Source organism: Erpetoichthys calabaricus, chromosome 12 (genome assembly GCF_900747795.2).
Source record: "Erpetoichthys calabaricus chromosome 12, fErpCal1.3, whole genome shotgun sequence".
Classification (NCBI taxonomy): domain Eukaryota; kingdom Metazoa; phylum Chordata; class Cladistia; order Polypteriformes; family Polypteridae; genus Erpetoichthys; species Erpetoichthys calabaricus.
Genome location: NC_041405.2, coordinates 48,286,092 through 48,305,924, shown reverse-complemented (window position 1 = coordinate 48,305,924; position 19,833 = coordinate 48,286,092). Strand labels below are relative to the sequence as shown.

Genomic DNA, 19,833 nt, shown 5'->3' with positions numbered 1-19,833 from the left:
TATAGTTAACTGCATTTTTAACTCTGCAGAAGTCTAACATGACACCTCAGAGATTAAATAAATGGAAATGCCTTTCTTTTTTTTCTTTCAGATAAAATGAAGAAATAAAAAAAACAAAGAAAGATCAAACCTGAAGACTTCCCAGCTATCATCAAAATGATGTTACAAATGACAGCACCATTGAAGAGGATTTATTACTAGCAAACTGGGACTTAATTGTGTTTCACTAAATTGTTTGGTGTTTGCCAGTGTGATAATACAAGAACACTACTACTGTGAATGAAATAAAGATGTCCATCACGGCTTACAAAGTTCAAGGGTGAGAAAGTTAGTTAAAAAAATCTCTTGAGCAACTATTAAGCCTCAACAACATTATCCATTTCAGATTTTCTAGGACTGCATTTCAAAGTTTTCATTAACAGTGAAAATCACGTGCCTAATCAGCCGTTTGGATGAATAAATGGGACACATATAGCCCGAATGAGATCCAGGATTCAGAGAAGCTTCATGTCTGTTCCATGGTCCACAAATAATGTTCTGCACAACATGTCCAAAGTCAATCAAACTGCAGTTGTAACCAGTGTGGCCCATGTGGATGATTTCTCCTCCTCTCTTATTGCTCTTCTTGTGGTGCTCACACTAGCCCTCACTATACTCGGATTATCTCTGGTGACATTCCACTGTCACAAATCAAAATTAAGGGACAGAAAGCTTAAGAAAGCCCAGCAAGAATATGAAAAGGATGTGAAACGGCACAGGGCCCATGCACAGAAAAGACTACAGAAAATTCTAGCTGCATCTGCACATAGCAGAGGAAATGTGCGAGTAGGGCTTCCCAAAAAAGGCCAGGTACATAGAATACATGAGGTCCAAGCAATAGAAATTGCAGAAGGCTTGAAAGAGGCAAGAGCTCAAAAAAGCAAAGCTGGCCCAACAGCAAGTAAGGCAGAGAAAACCCTGAGTAGCTTTGTAAAAAGAAATTGTCAGGATACATTAACAGGACTAACAGAAAGTGGGTCACAAGTAACACTAGAGTATTCAGGTGGCAGAATTCAACAAAAGCCACTGGGGGGCCTAAAATGGAGTGGCTCACATAAATTAGGAAAGACTGCACAGAGCAGACCACTGGAAACAGTGGGGGAGCAAGCTGAACATGTCTCGCAGAAAGCAGTAGGAGGTCTGAAAGAAAGCAAAACACTTACTGAGAAAAGGCCACATGAGGCACAAGTAAGCCAGAAATGGAGCAATCCTATGGTTATCTTTGGAAAGCCCATAGACAGAAGAAAACAAGAACCACTTCATAGTACTATAAAAGGTACATCGCCCAAAAAAGTAGAAGATCTTGCTGAAGGTAGCAACCAAAAAGCTAAACAAGTAGTTCAGGAAAGCAGTGCAGAAATACAAGACAACAGCCAAACTGTGCAAAGACCATAGTGGGTGCCTGGAGGATCCACAAACAGCAGATCATAAGAAACACCAGAAAGACTTAAAAAGAGCAGGCAGCAGAAACCTTAAAGACTAAAGCCCCCATTACTGTCCTTGCACCTTGAAATTAGCAATATTTTCCATAGACATTTTGTAATATAAGAACATTTTAATGGGGTGGGATCTTTAAAAAGATTTTCAGAAACAATGACCATTTACCTATTCACTTTTTAAAATGTTTTAACAGTCACATTACTGATGAGAGCCAGAGCCTATCCTAGCAGCATTAGGCACAAGTTAAGAACCAAATCTGGACTAAACATAATTCAACCATGGGATATTCTCAAAAAGACACCTACACTCTCTCAGGTTTCATTTATGTTTACTCATCTATTCTGTGCTTATACAGGATGTACAGGAGACTCAGAGTATCCAGAAAAAGCTCATATGGATATGGGGAGAACATATAAATTCCACTAAGCCAATGGCCAGGCAAAAAATTGGAACCCTGGTCCCAGGAGATTTCATTCCACCAGACTCACCAAACTTCAGAAATGCAGTGAAATTCAATTCTATTTTCCTGTGAAATTCTAGAATACAGTACACTAAATGGTCAATTTGAACATATGATACTGTCAATAAAAATCTCAGTCCAGCCCCAAATTTTTAGTTTAAAGTTAAACCCTGTATAAAAGTTTGCTTAAACAACTGCTGTCACCGAATGACCAACATTCTTCAAATGTTTTACATGCTTGTTTGCTGCTTTTTTATGGAAGCTTTTGTGGTACATGTATGCAGATTAATTACAATGCTTACAATTATGAAGAAAAAAATCTTGGTCAACACAAATCTTTAAAGAACATTGTTATTAAAAGGACAAAAAAAGAAAATTTTCTTGTTTATTCTGTAATTATTCATAAAATGAGAAATGTATACATTAAAACATGTGTTTACCCCACACAACTTTGTATGGCTAAATTTGTTTAACGGCCATGTTTTGGGTTTACTTAGTTTAGCTGGTTGCCCCTAGAGGTTTTTCCTCCATTCTTCCACATTCACTAGCAACCTTTGTCTGACAACCATGTCATGTGCCGTCTTCTGGGCCTCATCCCCTCAAACTGCCATTTTGTTGCACCAATTCACCCAATAAACCTCTGTCATTTGCTCCAGATGCTTAAATCACTATTGTCTCCTTCACCTCAGCACAACATCTATCGCCTTAACACTAAGTCTTACTTGTAACTCAGCATTCATTTTCCTCTCACTCAGTGACACTCCACAAACATCTAGTGTTTTGTGTTCTGCTTTCATTGGCGATGTGTCATTCCCTTAAAACATACTACCCCTCACACAGCTTTCATAAACTTTACTCTCCAATGCCAGAGAAACTCCTGTACAAGTCAGACTTGGGGACAGCTCCCAGAATTTTTTTCATGCATCTTGCATACTGGCTTTAGCCTGTTAGAATCAGGTCACCATCCCTCTTGGAACTAAATGCATATGGAAGGGCATTTGGCCTTTAATGTTTCTGTAGTTCTAGTATTGCAAAGGGTTGCAGCCTGACTAGACAACTAACCCTGAAAAGGTAACCAATCATTGCCAAGATGATTTTAATAAAAAAAAAGGCACAACAAAATGTTACAATTATAAATATAAACTTTGTTCATTGTATGATCACTAAATTCCCAAAAACTTTAAAATAAAATTCAAACAGAAAAAAACTGATATTCTTGCCATGAAAAAGACATAGACAAGCTTTCAAATACACTCTTGTATTTAAATAGGCACTTATTATCAAATCCAGATTGTCAGGACTGGGTAGAACAGCGATTCTTCTACTGTGTATGCTACTTCAGCAGAGCATCTAGACAACTCGAACAAAGGAAGACATGGTCAAAAGTGACAGGGCTACATGATTTCAGGGTTTTTTTCCATGCATCTTTCACGCTGGCTTTAGCCTATTAGAATCAGGTCACCATCCCTCTTCGAATTAAATGCACACAGAAGGGCATTTGGCCTTTAATGTTTCTGCTCCAATATCACCTTGACGCTTTATCATTGAAATACAACTCTTTTATCTTAGTAAAAAGAAATTAAGTCTAACAGGGTGTTAACCTCTGTGACACTGTTAGACAAATAATTCAATAATGAGCTCTTCTTTCATAGGTATGATTGTAAACTTACATAATATACTGTCATTAGTCTAGCTGATTTGAAGACACAAATTTAATGGCAGAATATTTTTTAAAGTTATGAAGTCTATTGGGTTTTGGATCAATGGAATATAATTAATTAATCAATATGATATAATTAATTGCACTGAATGATTTATGAGGAGTTTCAACCAAATATAATGTATGCAATAGTACTTTTACAATTGTCTGTGTAATATGCCCCTTTATTAAAGTGATGAAAAGGCTCTCTCCATCTCATGCATTGCCTCTATTTGACCATGTTACTTTAAGAGTATCAAGAGGGTGACATTATTAATAATAATAATTATAAATCTAAAGTGAATCTGTGTCTTTCTAAATATCGATTTGCAAGACCGGCATATGCAAGATTTTACCTGTGCTCTGTACACATGACAAAGCTCTCCAAATGTAGGTTTTGCACGCACTTGAAAAAGTATGGGAACCCAGTTTGGTATCAAATAGTGCATGTATATTATAACTATAATCAAATCCAGACAGTAGTATATGAGCTGGATAGGAATGCAAGTCTAAACAGCTTGTAAGCTTGTGATATGGATACAATGTTCTGGACAAGCAGTACAATCCAGATTTATGTAGTTGCAGTATTTTGTCTGCGTTAAAAAGCATTTTAAAGTACTCGGCATCATCACATCATAATAAGCACTGTAAAGCATCTAGTAATCCCCTGTTTTGACATGACTGGGACAAGAGCAATGATAAAGTACAGCAAAGTGTTTTGTCTTGTATAGTTAAGTACTGTATCTTATCAAATACAATAAAAAAAGAGTTCTTCATTTTCTGGTGCAGGCACAGTGAATGTGTACTTTTACTCTCTTCGCTTATTCTTCCATCCATTTACTCATTTTCAAAACTTATTTAACTTAGTTCTAGAATTGCAGAGGGTTGAGGCCTGAGTAGACAACTAACCCTGAAAAGGTAACCAATCATTGCCAAGATGATTTCAATAATAAAAAGGCATAACAAAATTTTAAAAATATAAATATAAACCTTGTTCATTGTATGATCACTAAATTCCCAAAGACTTTAAAATAAAATACAAACAGAAAAAAAATGATGTTCTTGCCATGAAAAAGACATAGATAAGTTTACAAATTACACTCTTGCATTTAAATAGGCACTTATTATCAAATCCAGATTGCCAGGACTGGGTAGAACAGCGATTCTTCTACTGTGCATGCTGCTTCAGCAGAGCATCTAGACAACTGGAACAAAGGAAGATATGGTCAAAAGTGACAGGGCTACATGATTTCAGGGTTTAGCCCATTCGGCCTTGACAAAAAGGTGTGCAAATAACCTGATTTGCTGCATGTTTTACTTAATGCAAAAGTAATATTCCAGCATGCCAATTTTAAAATTCAATTTTAGGAATCCCTGTATTTCAGTTTTGTAAAAGTAACAACAGTACAAAAATATATTTCCCTAACATAAACTATATATGTAGAAACATTCATACAGTTTTTGCCCAAGAATGGCTCCACATTGGTAAAGAATATTTCAATTGTCTAAAACAGCAGTTTGCTTCTGAACAAATAAATGTTACAACATTTCATTAAAATCCTATTACATCAGCTAGCTTAATTAAGATTTAACACATTTACAAAAATTACGATTTTATTCTAGCAGGTACATGGTTCAAAATTAAAAACAAATCTGGTTATATTTTCTCAAATAAAACTTGCTTTTTTGGTTGGCTATGTGGCTGTTCAAGCTTTATATACAGTGGTGTGAAAAACTATTTGCCCCCTTCCTGATTTCTTATTCTTTTGCATGTTTGTCACACAAAATGTTTCTGATCATCAAACACATTTAACCATTAGTCAAATATAACACAAGTAAACACAAAATGCAGTTTGTAAATGGTGGTTTTTATTATTTAGGGAGAAAAAAAAATCCAAACCTACAAAAAGTAGGTGTGAAAAGTGTGAAAAAGTAATTGCCCCCTGAACCTAATAACTGGTTGGGCCACCCTTAGCAGCAATAACTGCAATCAAGCGTTTGCGATAACTTGCAATGAGTCTTTTACAGCACTCTGGAGGAATTTTGGCCCACTCATCTTTGCAAAATTGTTGTAAATCAGCTTTATTTGAGGGTTTTCTAGCAGGAACCGCCTTTTTAAGGTCATGCCATAGCATCTCAATTGGATTCAGGTCAGGACTTTGACTAGGCCACTCCAAAGTCTTCATTTTGTTTTTCTTCAGCCATTCAGAGGTGGATTTGCTGGTGTGTTTTGGGTCATTGTCCTGTTGCAGCACCCAAGATCGCTTCAGCTTGAGTTGACGAACAGATGGCCGGACATTCTCCTTCAGGATTTTTTGGTAGACAGTAGAATTCATGGTTCCATCTATCACAGCAAGCCTTCCAGGTCCTGAAGCAGCAAAACAACCCCAGACCATCACACTACCACCACCATATTTTACTGTTGGTATGATGTTCTTTTTCTGAAATGCTGTGTTCCTTTTACGCCAGATGTAACGGGACATTTGCCTTCCAAAAAGTTCAACTTTTGTCTCATCAGTCCACAAGGTATTTTCCCAAAAGTCTTGGCAATCATTGAGATGTTTCTTAGCAAAATTGAGACGAGCCCTAATGTTCTTTTTGCTTAACAGTGGTTTGCGTCTTGGAAATCTGCCATGCAGGCCGTTTTTGCCCAGTCTCTTTCTTATGGTGGAGTCGTGAACACTGACCTTAATTGAGGCAAGTGAAGCCTGCAGTTCTTTAGACGTTGTCCTGGGGTCTTTTGTGACCTCTCGGATGAGTCGTCTCTGCGCTCTTGGGGTAATTTTGGTCGGCTGGCCACTCCTGGGAAGGTTCACCACTGTTCCATGTTTTTGCCATTTGTGGATAATGGCTCTCACTGTGGTTCGCTGGAGTCCCAAAGCTTTAGAAATGGCTTTATAACCTTTACCATACTGATAGATCTCAATTACTTCTGTTCTCATTTGTTCTTGAATTTCTTTGGATCTTGGCATGATGTCTAGCTTTTGAGGTGCTTTTGGTCTACTTCTCTGTGTCAGGCAGCTCCTATTTAAGTGATTTCTTGATTGAAACAGGTGTGGCAGTAATCAGGCCTGGGGGTGGCTACGGAAATTGAACTCAGGTGTGATACACCACAGTTAGGTTATTTTTTAACAAGGGGGCAATTACTTTTTCACACAGGGCCATGTAGGTTTGGATTTTTTTTCTCCCTAAATAATAAAAACCATCATTTAAAAACTGCATTTTGTGTTTACTTGTGTTATATTTGACTAATGGTTAAATGTGTTTGATGATCAGAAACATTTTGTGTGACAAACATGCAAAAGAATAAGAAATCAGGAAGGGGGCAAATAGTTTTTCACACTACTGTACCTTCTTATAGATCAAAGTATTATTGAATTCAATCAAGCTTTTCCTGCAGACCTCTGGACATTTTAGCTATTTCCCAACAATCTGCTGATCAGACTATCCTGAAAGAAAAGAAGAAAATGTCAACAGATAGTTTTCACTTAAAAACACTGATCAGTTTTAAGCAATGCTGAATTTTCTTGAATCCTCTTCTTAAACAGCAACAATGAAAGAATCTCTAATTCTTCCCATCTGTAAAGACATTTACTATACATTTCCTAATACAACAGATTCAGATCACCTTGTTTGCTGTAGTTATACAATGGAGATGTGATATAAAATTGTTAAAGGATGGATGATTTAAAGGCAAAATAAAATTATCCATGTAAAATGAAATAATGAATTATGTAATGTTTGAAAATAAACTAGCTAAATCATAACAAGATGCATTTAGTATACTGATAAAAACATTTTAAATTGCAAAGTGAAATGCTTCTCTAATGATATTAACAAAAGCATTAAGACAGCTGCTATGTGTTTCTGAATTTGATAAACTCACAATAAAAATAGCCTGTAGTGCTTACCTTGACAGGTAACAGTAACAGTACAAATCAGTGCAACAAAGACTGCGTTGTAAATGCACCTTTCTTGGGGTGGTTGCATTTGATTATGTTCCATGTATCATATAAAAACATCCATACTGCCAAAGTCTTTGAACATATTCAATATTTCTTCCAGTTAGTTAACATCCAAAAGTATCTCCCCAATTAGATCAAGTAAAAGTTAACAGCTTTGGGGGTGTCTGCATATTGTAACTTTTTTAATCATGAACGTTTACACCATACAAGTAGCCCTCCTGGTTTTCATTAGTACAGGTACTATACCAAATGATGATTGTGACAATTCAATAGCCAGCATTCCTGACCCAGGAAGAAAATATGTAACACTTTGGAGTTTAGAAACAAGCATTAGTCTTGTCTCATGATTACAGCTGAGGAGAACTCTGGAGATAAATAAGTGTTCACTGTTTGGTCCCTTAACAAAATAATGAATCTCATTCAGAGGTACCCTTATGTTTGATAAATGCCTGCCACACTGCATCAGGATCAGTAGAGTTCTTCGGGATATCTCTTAACATTTCTCCAACAATGCAAACAGGATCCTTTCAAAACAGAATAGTCAAAATGAGACCTGTTGTTGTTTTCATAAGTAAATCACATACTGTAAAGTACAAAATTAAGACAAACACGAAATTATATATCAGTAGTACTGCAAACTATATTTGGCTTTGTAATTGTACCAATATTAATGTTACATCTACTGTAGATTTATTAATAAGAAAAAATGTGACATTATGGGTCCCTGCTAGAACTCATTAGATCTGTAAAGCTGATGCTGACATATTAAAGACACTAGTTGCTATTTTAATTTTTGGAATTATAAAATGAATGGATATCAGTTCTTGCCCTAAGATGACTTACTTTTGTGTAGATAAACTCCTCCAGTCTATGCTGCAGCAATTTTGATTCCAGCTGGGTTGTTTTAATCCTTATGAAATGTTTTTCTGCTAGTTCACCTTGCCGTGCCTGACAAGCAGCACACTGTTGTGGCTCATGCATCTCCACTTTCATTGCCTTTTCACAAAGAAAAATAACAACTAAACCAGTGTTGTATTTGATGTAGTCATACAAAATATTTAAAGACCATAGCAATTTTATAAAATAGGGAGGAAGAACGAGCAAGTCAAGAAGAAGTATACTTTGACAAATAAGGATGGACACAAACCTGCAAGCACAGGTCCTGTTTATGTATATACAGTATGATACATATCTGTCAATGTGTGCTCAAACTATTCTGTAGACTGCTGCAATTATGCTTGTGACTACCAATCCCAGAAACAAACTTAAAATGATGTGCTTTGGACGGTTGTTGTGGAGGCAGAAATAGTAGTTAAGAGTGTAAGTCTGCACAATAAATGTTCTTAAATTATTTAAAAGTGTTCTTCTGATATATATTCACAAATGCTCACTTTACACTGTGGTCAACAGGTGGCATTCTTGCGCCATTCCATAGTCTCATATGGGAATGTGTAAACTTTGGTAGAAAAAAAGGACTTGTATCCGCATTTGGCTGTCAAAATCTAACTGCAGTCTCTCTTGTTACAGAACTCTAAAATGATGAGCCAAATTCATTTAACAATTTAGAGTGTGACTTCAATATTACAATCAGTCTAGTGCCGTTTATATGAAGAGAGAGATGTATGCCAAATTTACCACTCAATTTGACTATTCTACCAGCGGTGGACTAGGCAAAATTCAACTGCATTTAACAAAAAATATATCTCTCTTTGTCAAAAAACTTTGAAAATTACAGAGATCCAAATCGATTAAACTCTTGAAAGTGCATACTACATATCACAGTCAACTGAAAAAAGGTGTCTTCTTCGTAGCAGCGATAACAGGGCAAGTTAGTCAATTAATTTCCCTACGTTTGGACTAAGGAAGTATTACCTGCCATTTAACTTAGGGATCCATCTTGTCAAAAACGTGACAATAAGAATCAGCCGCAACACAATTTAGATCTCTGCTGAGCCTTTAAAGATTGTAGTTTGTTTTGCACAGTGCAACAAATGACCCAGTGTGCCAGGTTTGCCAGTGGATTTGACTAGGATATTCAAGTTTGGCATTTTAACATGGGTATATTTCTTGTCTGAAAACAGCGGGAGTTAAAGTGGCCCGATTTGGATTTAACTCTTTAGATGCACGTTAAATCCCACAGTTCACTGGTGCAGATAAGCGATCGAGTGTGCCAGGTTTACCAGTGCATTAAATTAGTGAACCCACATTGGACTGCGTAAACTTCACATGTACTCAATACGTGAAATATGAATTCCTTTCGTAACTTGTGTGAATAAGAAGCTGCGAGCTAGTAAGTAGATGGCTAACTAATGTCATTTCCTTTTACTATAAATTAGTGCAGTGGTTAGCGGTGCTGCTTTGCGGATTTAGCGATCTGGGCTTGAATGCATAGCCTGCTTTTATAAACTTGCCAATATCCATTTCTATGGACTGTAACTGTGTGAGGAAAACATCAGACTGTTCAATGATATGTCCTGTTTCCAGAAAATGATGTACAGTAGCACGTGATGGCATTTGGTGCGCATCTGAATGTATGAGGAGAACACGCAGTATGGGCCTGTATGACCTTAAAGCACGTGGTGCGCAGGCTATGGTAAGTGGTGGGCATGAGATAGTAAGTTGTACGCACCAAATTGTTTCCCAGGAAGAAAAAAACACCATATCTCTTCAGGTGCTCCGTACGAGTGAGCAGACAAATATCTGTAAACATAAAGCATGTACCGAAACCCTTACCCCCCCCCCGCCCTCCACAAGCCTAATCTTAACCATAGTGTAACGGGGTATGCGATGGGCATTTCATGACTGATGTTCTGGGCAGTACCTGACATACGTCACAGGTATTGTAAGCTGCAGTTAAACCCATCTCCAATCACCCCTCACTCTTTAATAAATAAAAGCCCAGCCGTCTGCTTTTTTATATCACCGCGCTACAAGAGCTGGAAGCGACGTCAAACTGAAGCGCCGAAGCCTTGGTAAAGGCATAATTAGGTAGTTATTAGGTAATATTTTAATCTAACATTATCTCGTACGTACATGAAACTATCTCGTACGAACGTAAAAACATCTCGTACGTATGCAAAAACAACTCGTACGTATGTGAAAGTATCCCGTATGTACGCGAAAACATCTCGTACGTACGTGAAAGTATCCCGTACGTACGAGATAAGGGATATCCCATAATTTTTTTCACTGTGCAGTTCAGGGCTTCCGTAAATTTGAGAGTAAATTGTGAAAAAAATTTATAACAATATGAAAGTGAACAAAGTAACAAAGGAATAAACAGATAACTTCCCCTCTGGATAGAACCAAGAAATAAATAGCCCTTATCAGGCAGTTTGCCTATCACATTTACATACCAAATGTACTCAAAAACACTTAACCACTGTACATCTTTCTACTCTTTTCACTCCAAGTGGACTAGTGGGAAAGGGATGGCATTAAATTCCCAGCTTTAAAACACTTGGGGCCTACCCCATAGTTTCTGGGGTCTCGTATATTATGTAGACACCTGGTGCCATACACATTTTGTGTCCATTGGCAGTCCTAGATGCTCCTGCAACCCCGGGCTTCAACTAATACTTAAAGGCCAGACAACCTCATGCCACCTGCATATTGCACAAAGAAGTGCAGGCCATGTTTAACATATTGGCTCTCCCAGCTGCAACCTAGTGTGTTGTCTTTTCCATAATATTTTCCACCTAAATATACATCTGCTGTTTTAAAGCCTTCACACAGTGATGACCCAATTATACCAACACATTTAGACAAGTAGTTGTTCTAAGTGTACTTCCTGTTTGTGCCATTTACATTCCAACTCCTGCTCTAAATCAAATAACAACAATGATATCCCATCTTGGTCTCATTTCAAAGTATAATCACATCTATGTTGCATTTATTGTATTGTACTTTTCCAAAGATGTTTATTTTACAGTTTACTTAAATGTAGTTTTTAATGCAACAATAGAACTAGTAGTATGTAAATAACATACTACAGTACTTAAGGCAAATGAAAACATATAATGCCATAAAAATTAATACAATAATGTGGAGAAGAAAAATGAAAATAACCTTACATGCTCAGGTACGTTAAGTATACCTATAAACAATCTGGGACTTCAGAATTATCACAAGCAATATGGAGGGAGAATGAAAGTGAAACACACCTTCTTAAGTGCCTCAAGGATGGATTTCATCTGTAGCCTTTTGACTATCTGTTCTGGGACAACACACTTCAAGTTTGACTCTACTGCTTTTAAATGGAAATCATCAGCTTCTGTCTGCCTGGTTTTTCCAGAAGTGGATGCTTTCTGATGATGCTGGCGCATTACTCTAATCTTCTTTCTGCAATATGATTTCAGGGCTTCTTTCTCTTCAGGGACCATAGTTATAGTATCTACATAAAATTAATTTATGCAAAATGCGTTAAACTGTCAGCATTGGCCTTGAATAGCTATGCACAGGATAATAAATGGGATTAATTATAAAATATTGCAAAGAGAATTATTGGTCTCAATGAAAACCTAGCAGCTGAGACTCCTAAAAATAGAAAATTAAACTGTGATCATTCAGTCAAGGAAATTAAAAATACACTGTTACAATGAACAAAAAATAAATAATGCTCAATTTTTGTTCCTTTGGAAAAAATGTATCAGTAATCAAGTATTAGAACTAGGTGCTCTCTGACATAGACAAATAAAGATTAATAGCACACATACTCTATTGGGGTCAGATCTAAAAATATGTGGACATGCACAAAACAAGATTCAGAATGTGAGTATGCAGTTTTCCACACAAACAACAGGATTTATAAAAGAAAACTTGATGGGAGAACTTGCATATATTTATGGCAACTTTAAACCATCATTTTGCACCATTTCAGAGAAACTGGGAAATGGCAACACCCTTGATTAAATAAGGAAATGCAGTCAAACTAAATGATGACTTGCACCCATAATAAATCATATCACCGATTTCTTATTAGAATGTCCATTGGCGTGATAAATATAACTCAAAAGTGACAATTACGATATACAGACTATATTTTAGTTTCCTGTTAAGAGGGTCATGGCTGCGTATTTGTCCTGAAGCATTTTTTTCACCTTTTGTCAGTTTATTCTGGCTACCTGTTGTCATTTCTCATGGAACTGGCAGACAGGTCAGGAATATCTCTGCCAAGCATCTCTCCATCCATCATACTAGCTATGCTTCAAGCCATTAACTGACCGCTGAGGTGCTACTTTCATTTTTTTGTATTGTGTGGGTGTACATACATAAAACATATTTTTGCCAAAATAAAAAGTAAAACTGTAGCAGTATCTGGCTTTCCTAGTATAACTGGAGCAATTTACCATACTCATACTGCAATATGGGCATCTAGTAAGAATGAAACTGCTTTTGTTAACTGTAAACAGTGACATTCCATTAATGTACAGTAGATGTCATCTGTGATACCAAGATTAGACTGACAAACACTGTAGCAGTGACCTGGGTCAATCCATAATTACTTTTTTTTTTAGGCAAAGTAGCATTGGCATGTGTACATAGTGGCTGACTTGTTGGTACGGTAACTGTCTGAAACCTCTGTTTTTCACATGGCTTTTACTATTTATTGTAACAGCAATCATGCCATTGCATCTACCATGTAATGGCAGCTACTTACTCAGATGCTGGTGCTTTACACCTTTCTCCGACCACCAGAACGCAGATGAGAGGCGCTATAATGCATGCAAGACCCTGCATGTTCAATTGCGGAGGGCAGCCAAATACTCTTCAATGCAGGTTATAATGCTTTGATGCATTAGGAGAGAGGCTGCTCTACCAGCCAATGAAGTTCTGCAGTACCATGACTGCATATGTATGCGGGTGATTAGCATAGTCCATATGAAGACGATTATGACTTATAGAGGTAAATTGCCTAGAAATGTGCATATGCCAAGTTTCATAAGTCAGATTTATTTTTAGCATACACAGTTTTATAAATGCGACCCCTGGTGAGCGGACATCAACACAATACAAATAACATTTTTATTTTATTCACAAAGAAGTGGCAGCAAGAGATTAAAAATACCATGTTCTGATGAGGAATCAAACAGGATCTGTCCCAGTCTGGACATCTACAATGCAGTAACTGTTGTCGGCCAGCCTCTAGTCCAGTGATGTCTAATTAGCACATAGTGTAAAATGAGCTGCTTCTGAGGACCTCTGTAATCTAGATGTCACAGGCACACATCTGGCTGTCAGCAGTTCTGAATTGGAATGGATCATGATGATCAATCCATGACAAAGCTCTGAGTAGTAAGCAGCATTTACATTGTAGATGAGATGAGTTTAGCGGCAATGCTGCACAAAGAGCTCAGATACCTTCACCAAAAAGTGCTTTGCTTGCAGTGCTTAGCGGCAATCCCTTTCATCGTGAGCACAAGAAATTTTCCCATTAGCTCATAGAATAAAAGGACCTGATTTTAAGGTACTTTGTAATCCAGATGTTGTGGTGTGATCCTGTGGCAGTTGCCATAGTACAAACATATGGATTGGGATGGGTCGTGGTATGATTCCATTCTAACATATATTAGTTTAAAGCCATGCTTTTGCAGATCAGCTCCGACAGACAAATTATGCAGACAATACCAAAATTAAAGTTTATTTGTAAAGGGTAAAGTCATTTCATTATGACAATCATTTTGTACAGTACCAAAATATGATTATACTCCTCTTGAATAATTTCTGAAGGTTACTGTAATGTAGAGAACACTAAAGTTTCATTCTTCCTCTGGTCACACTATTACTAGAGAAATGATAAATAAGGAAACCTAAGCATTACCTGTGTTTAAAAAAACTCTTATTATTAACACTGCAACTAAAATTAAAAACAATCTTTTGCATGAAATGCTCTTCTAACAAACAATATTTTACCAATATCTTAAGTACTTTGTTTCTAATGGATAATACAGTTGCCCACAATGATGCTTATGTCCCAGTGGCAACAATAGCCAAGTCCTATTCTTGTCAAAATATTTTATCTCACTTGTTGGGAAAGTTAAAGTTGCCCATACCTGTTTTTAGAAAAGAATGCAGCCGTTTTTTGTGGTCCATACATGAATGTGAAGCTTTTTTCTTCAGTATACTAATCCATTTCTCGGCAAGGACATCCTCGCCCAAGATCTCTGCCTCATCGTAAGATTCAAACTCTTCATCTGAAACAGACATTTGAAATAAACAGCACTTTCAGTCAGTCACTGACAAGACACTTCTTAACCTTGGTGTCTTTATAGAACACTTTCAGGCAAGACAAACGTGGCATAAAGTGAATACATATAAGGGGTGAAGAAAGATAGTAAAACTGAGAATAACTTGGCTGAAGCAGATGAGTTTTACCAGGGGTCTGATTCACTTTTCATCACTGTGTTATTTTCAATTGTTTAATGTATATCTTAGCATTCTGTCCAGGGTCAAATGCTGAGTGCACAAGGCTTTAAAAATACCAAACATGAGTTGATATGTTTTGATACCAACAGTGTGTTTGTGTTGTATTTTTTTTTGTTCTAAGTTGTAACAAAGTAGTTTAATGTTGTTTTAATTAGTCATATAGGTTAAAGATGAGATTATGTGCCTCATATTTTCCCCAAAACATACAAACGTGAAGAATTAATTTTATATGGATTAAGGTATCTGAAATTCTTGGTGTAAATAGGCTACAGAATGTGGCTATGCAAAAAACTGTATGGGACTTCATCCAGCTTTCTGGGAACACTAATGCTAGTCAACATATCCATGTTATCTATCTAAATGAAGGGAATGCTTTGCATCTCTCAGAATGCAGCAATTAGTGGAGCCCAGAAGAGAATACCAGGGTACTGTTCTGGATGTAAGTCAAAATCAAATTTCACATTATATACACCATTAGAGTAGAAATTAATAATGAATGTAAAAATATTATTAATTCTATGCTAGAATCTTTTAAAATAATAATGAACATCCTTTAAGCTACAGTAAATAACATACTTTCAGACAAGTCAAACAAAACATAAAGTGAGTGCATATGTCTGGTGGGGCAATGGCTAAGGTATTGGACGTCATACAATAAAGCTGTTGTTAATACCTTCCACCTTCAATGTGACCCTGAACAAACAATTTTCATCGTATGAGCTTCAACTGCTATCATTTGTACTGTTTGCTGACCTAATAACTAAATATATGATAATAACATAGCATAAAATTCTGTAATCTACTTAACCCATTTTAGGGGTGCAGGGTGCGAGTCTTTGTTAACATCACTGGGCTTAAGTTAAAAAAACTAACCCTGAACAGGGCATTAGTCCAATTCAGGGGCCCAATCAAACATACAACCACACTCATACAGGGCCAATTTAGAGTCAGCCAGTCATTTCCCAACCCGCTATATCCTTACACAGGGTCACGGGGGTCTGCTGGAGCTAATCCCAGCCATCACAGGGCACAAGGCTGGACCAAATCCTGGGCAGGGCGGCCAGCCCACCACAGCCAATTTAGAGTTCCCAGTGAATTGAACCTATACATCTTTAGGGATATGGGATGAAAACCCACACTGACATGTGAGACTGTGCAAATTCCAAATAAACAATAATTGTGCATAAGCTGTGAACTCAGGATACTTGACATATGAAGCAGCAGTATTAACTACTGCACTTATCAAGAAGTTTAGGCAGGTTTGAGAAGTTCATGTCAAGAACACTTAAAGGAAACATTAGCTACACCACCTCACCTATCCCTAGCAAGGGTTTAAACAGTTCAGCAAGAAATCAAAAATGCAGCGATCAGAACTGGCACATTTCAACTGCTGGATATATGAATAAAACGAACTGATTAAATTTAACACAGTTTTTAAAATATAACTTACTGTATAATGTTTTCTAATGAGAAAAATAACACTGAGACACTGTTTTAGATAAAGATGGTGAAGTGGAAATCTACTTCTTTAAGATGGATGCAACTGCTGTATTATGGATCTTAAGTCACAATATACCGGTATATTACTTAAATACACTTTAACTGGCTGGCTGATCCACTTGTGAAGTGGGTTACCTTGGTAACATTAAAGCCAGCCACAGGTTTGCATAGAAAAACTGAATCCCAGTACAGGGTGATCATAAATGACTACTTAGCCACAGAGGCACCCAAGCTTGGTGACAGGAGAAAGAGAACAAATGCTTACAGATTGGAATGTGAAAATAAGTTATTTTTCATTTAAAGTATGTTGTCTAGAAGGAAAGTTGCTCGTGACATATTGCTTAACACCTAGCTTTATAAGGTCCAAGTGGGAAATACAGGTATTTGTTTAGCTGATACCCTACCTATCCTTTACATGTGGCTGGGTTTAAGACAAAGATTTTACTTAAAAAATACATAAATAAAGTAAAGAAAATGAAAGTGATCGTGTACTACTCTGTATAGTAATGGCATGTTCAGTCAAAGCACACCAAAAGGGAAGTTACAGCATCCAAAGTAAAAAATCTTGTGGAATTACCTTCATATTCCTTCAGTGACACATGAGAATTGAATTCTTCATTACAGTATGAGGACCCAAATGACTCACTCCTGACAGATTCAATCCCAGCCGACTCCAGGGATGCTTGCAGATGTCGCACAGAGCTGCTGTTGCTGCTACTGGAACCTGCCTCTGATTCACAAGAGTCATTTACAGACTGTCCACACAAATGTGATTTTTCATTTGGCTCGGTTTCACTTGACATGATAAAGAATGAATTTCACTGAGCTGTGAAAGGTAAACACATTCAGTTTAATGTACAGTGGCAAAAAACAAATTAATCAAAGACATTCACAAGAAATAAAATGAACAGCTCATACTAAAGAGCTGCCATGCACAATAATACAAGACAATGAATGTCTCATAAACCATGGTTAAGAAACACTAAATCAGAATGTCCCACTTCCAAGTACAAAGAAGTCAGGAAATCATATTGTGAGTAGGAATACCCTCAAGCATCTCAACAGCTAGAAATGGTTTATAATAGATCTACAAAAGTAAACTTCATGGTTTCAAATCCTGTTGCTAGTGCATATAAACATTTTAAAGATGATTCAATCAATTGCATGAGGTCTTAGAATCGCAACAGATACTACCCAAATTGTCCTGGTGTCTACTAGTGCTGCATCTGCAAGGTGTGTATTCATTGATAAATCTGTACAGTTGAGTTGTTCAAATCTGACATTGTATTGTAGCTTTGGTAATACATTAAAGCACACTGTGATGTTGCATGCTGTTAATGATGCTATAATAAAACACTGATTGATTTACACTGCAGAAGGATGTAATTACAAACAGACGATAAAAGCAGAACACTGCATTCTGTAGGAGTCTACAATGAAGGTTCTTTGGGAGCTAAGGAAGAAAATAACACAGTATGATTGAAAAATAAACAGTAAAATAATAAAATAAAGACAGTAAACCTTTTTTTAAGAAAGTTAGCCTCTGCCGCTCAGTTATAAGAAATGTGTTTAGCGCATGTCCAAGGGGTTAGCCTTTGACATGCAGCCTCTCACTTCAATAACCCCAACAAACTGAGCCAGAAAAATCAAGACCATTCGATTCACAAAACCAGTAATGCATTAATCTATACTGAAAACCATGTTGAACTTCAAACTGAAGGCCCCACAAGTCCTGTGTTTTATAAGGGCTAGGTTACTGCCCATGGTGGCATATGCAGTATAAAAAATGTAAGGTCTTGACTCCATCCTAAATTTAAGATGTAACCAAAACAGACTGTTGATAGGCATCTGCTTATTTTAGGAGTGCGGGATATGAGCAGAATAATTTAAGTGGTTAAATCTGTTCAGCCACAGCAAACAGTCTAAGAGTATTCATAATTTAAAACACACTGATGTAAAAACGCAAATAATTAAGCTGGAGCAGATTAATTTCATTTAGATTTTAGAAAACATCGAGTCTAAGAAAAAATAAAATATTCTTTTATTTAGCAGGTGCCATTGGTCTCTAGATCAGGGGTGGGCAATGCTGGTCCTGGAGAGCTGCTGTGGCTACAGGTTTTCATTCCAACCCAACTGCTTAATTAGAAACCAATCCTTGCCAATCTCAGGCCTTATTTAATTTTATGGCTTGTTAGTCTGTGCAATGTAAGGCTCTTATATCGTAGATTTTTTTCCTTTCCAAGGATATCATCCAAATGATATGAAGCCTAAAACAGATCATTTTCAGTCTGTCACATTTTTCTATTAAGTGTTTTATTAAATCAAACAGTGCATGATGAACACACACAGATGTAATTGGAAAAAAGCTAGTTGGAGAACTGCTGGCTGCTTTGTCTTTTACATCTTATTGCTAATAAGGAGCAATTAAAACACTGAATGCAGCAGTTTAAGATTGAAATAAGCAATTAAGGTTGGAGAACCTTAACAAGCGAGACCACTAAAATGAAGCACCAAAATGTCACTTATGCAATATGTGCTTCATAAGCAATAATTGAGTTCTCGTTAAGGAACTGGGTTGGAACAAAAACCTGCACATACTGCGGCTCACCAGGACCAACGTTGCCTACCCCTGTCCTGGAGAGCTGCTGTGGCTACAGGTTTCCATTCCAACCCAACTGCTTAATTGGAAACCAATCCTTGCCAATCTCAGGCCTTATTTAATTTTATGGCTTGTTAGTCTGCAATGTAAGATTCTTTACATCTTAAGATTGTTTCCTTTCCATGGATGTCATCCAAATGAGTTGAAGCATAAAACTGATAATTTTCAGTCTATCACATTTTTCTATTAAGTTTTTTAATTAAATCAAACAGTGCATGATGAACACACACAGATGTAAATGGAAACAAGCTAGATGGAGAAATGCTGGCTGCTTTGCCATTTACATCTTATTACTAAATAAGGAGCCATTAAAACACAGAACACAGTGAAAGCAGTTGTTTAAGACTGAAATAAGCAATTAAGGGTGGGGAACCTTAACAAGCGAGACCATTACAATGAAGCATGAAAATGTCACTTGAGCAGTAAGTGCTTCATCAGCAATAATTGACTTCTCATTAAGAAACTGGGCTGGAGCAAAAACCTACAGCCACTGCGGCTCGCCAGGACCGACAGTGCCCACCCCAGGTCTAGAGGATTTGCAAAAATCTAATTTCAGGGTCTTCAGTAGTTACAGCCTGATCCATTAGTATCAGGTACAATGTAAGAACCAACCCTGGGAGGCAGTATTGTCTGAAGATGAAGGTGC

The 19,833-nt window shown here is 37.0% G+C and overlaps 2 protein-coding genes across 2 annotated transcripts; one reads left to right on the top strand and one right to left on the bottom strand.

Annotated features, from left to right (window-relative positions):
- Nucleotides 1-211: 211 nt before the first annotated feature.
- Nucleotides 212-1,980, top strand: LOC127529773 (uncharacterized). Its single transcript, XM_051934509.1, has one exon. It carries the CDS (start codon nt 481-483, stop codon nt 1,432-1,434), a length of 954 nt encoding a protein of 317 aa, XP_051790469.1. The 5' UTR covers nt 212-480; the 3' UTR covers nt 1,435-1,980.
- Nucleotides 1,981-7,493: 5,513 nt separating this feature from the next.
- LOC114662128 (uncharacterized protein C8orf48 homolog) lies at nt 7,494-17,354 on the bottom strand. The gene is made up of 5 exons (XM_028815476.2): nt 17,106-17,354; nt 14,656-14,796; nt 11,767-11,996; nt 8,447-8,599; nt 7,494-8,127 (listed from the first exon to the last, which is right to left on the bottom strand). The coding sequence occupies exons 1-5, from the start codon at nt 17,329-17,331 to the stop codon at nt 8,020-8,022; spliced, it is 858 nt and encodes a 285-aa protein (XP_028671309.2). The 5' UTR covers nt 17,332-17,354; the 3' UTR covers nt 7,494-8,019.
- Between the last annotated feature and the right edge of the window lie 2,479 nt (nt 17,355-19,833).

Coding starts and splice junctions, on each gene's coding strand:
- LOC127529773 (XM_051934509.1), top strand. CDS start 481: ATGAGATCCAGGATTCAGAGAAGCTTCATGTCTGTTCCATGGTCCACA.
- LOC114662128 (XM_028815476.2), bottom strand. CDS start 17,331: ATGTCAAGTGAAACCGAGCCAAATGAAAAATCACATTTGTGTGGACAG. Junction 8,600..11,766: donor TCCTTGAGGCACTTAAGAAG/GTGTGTTTCACT, acceptor CTTTGTGAAAAG/GCAATGAAAGTGGAGATGCA. Junction 8,128..8,446: donor AGGAGTTTATCTACACAAAA/GTAAGTCATCTT, acceptor CTGTTTTGAAAG/GATCCTGTTTGCATTGTTGG.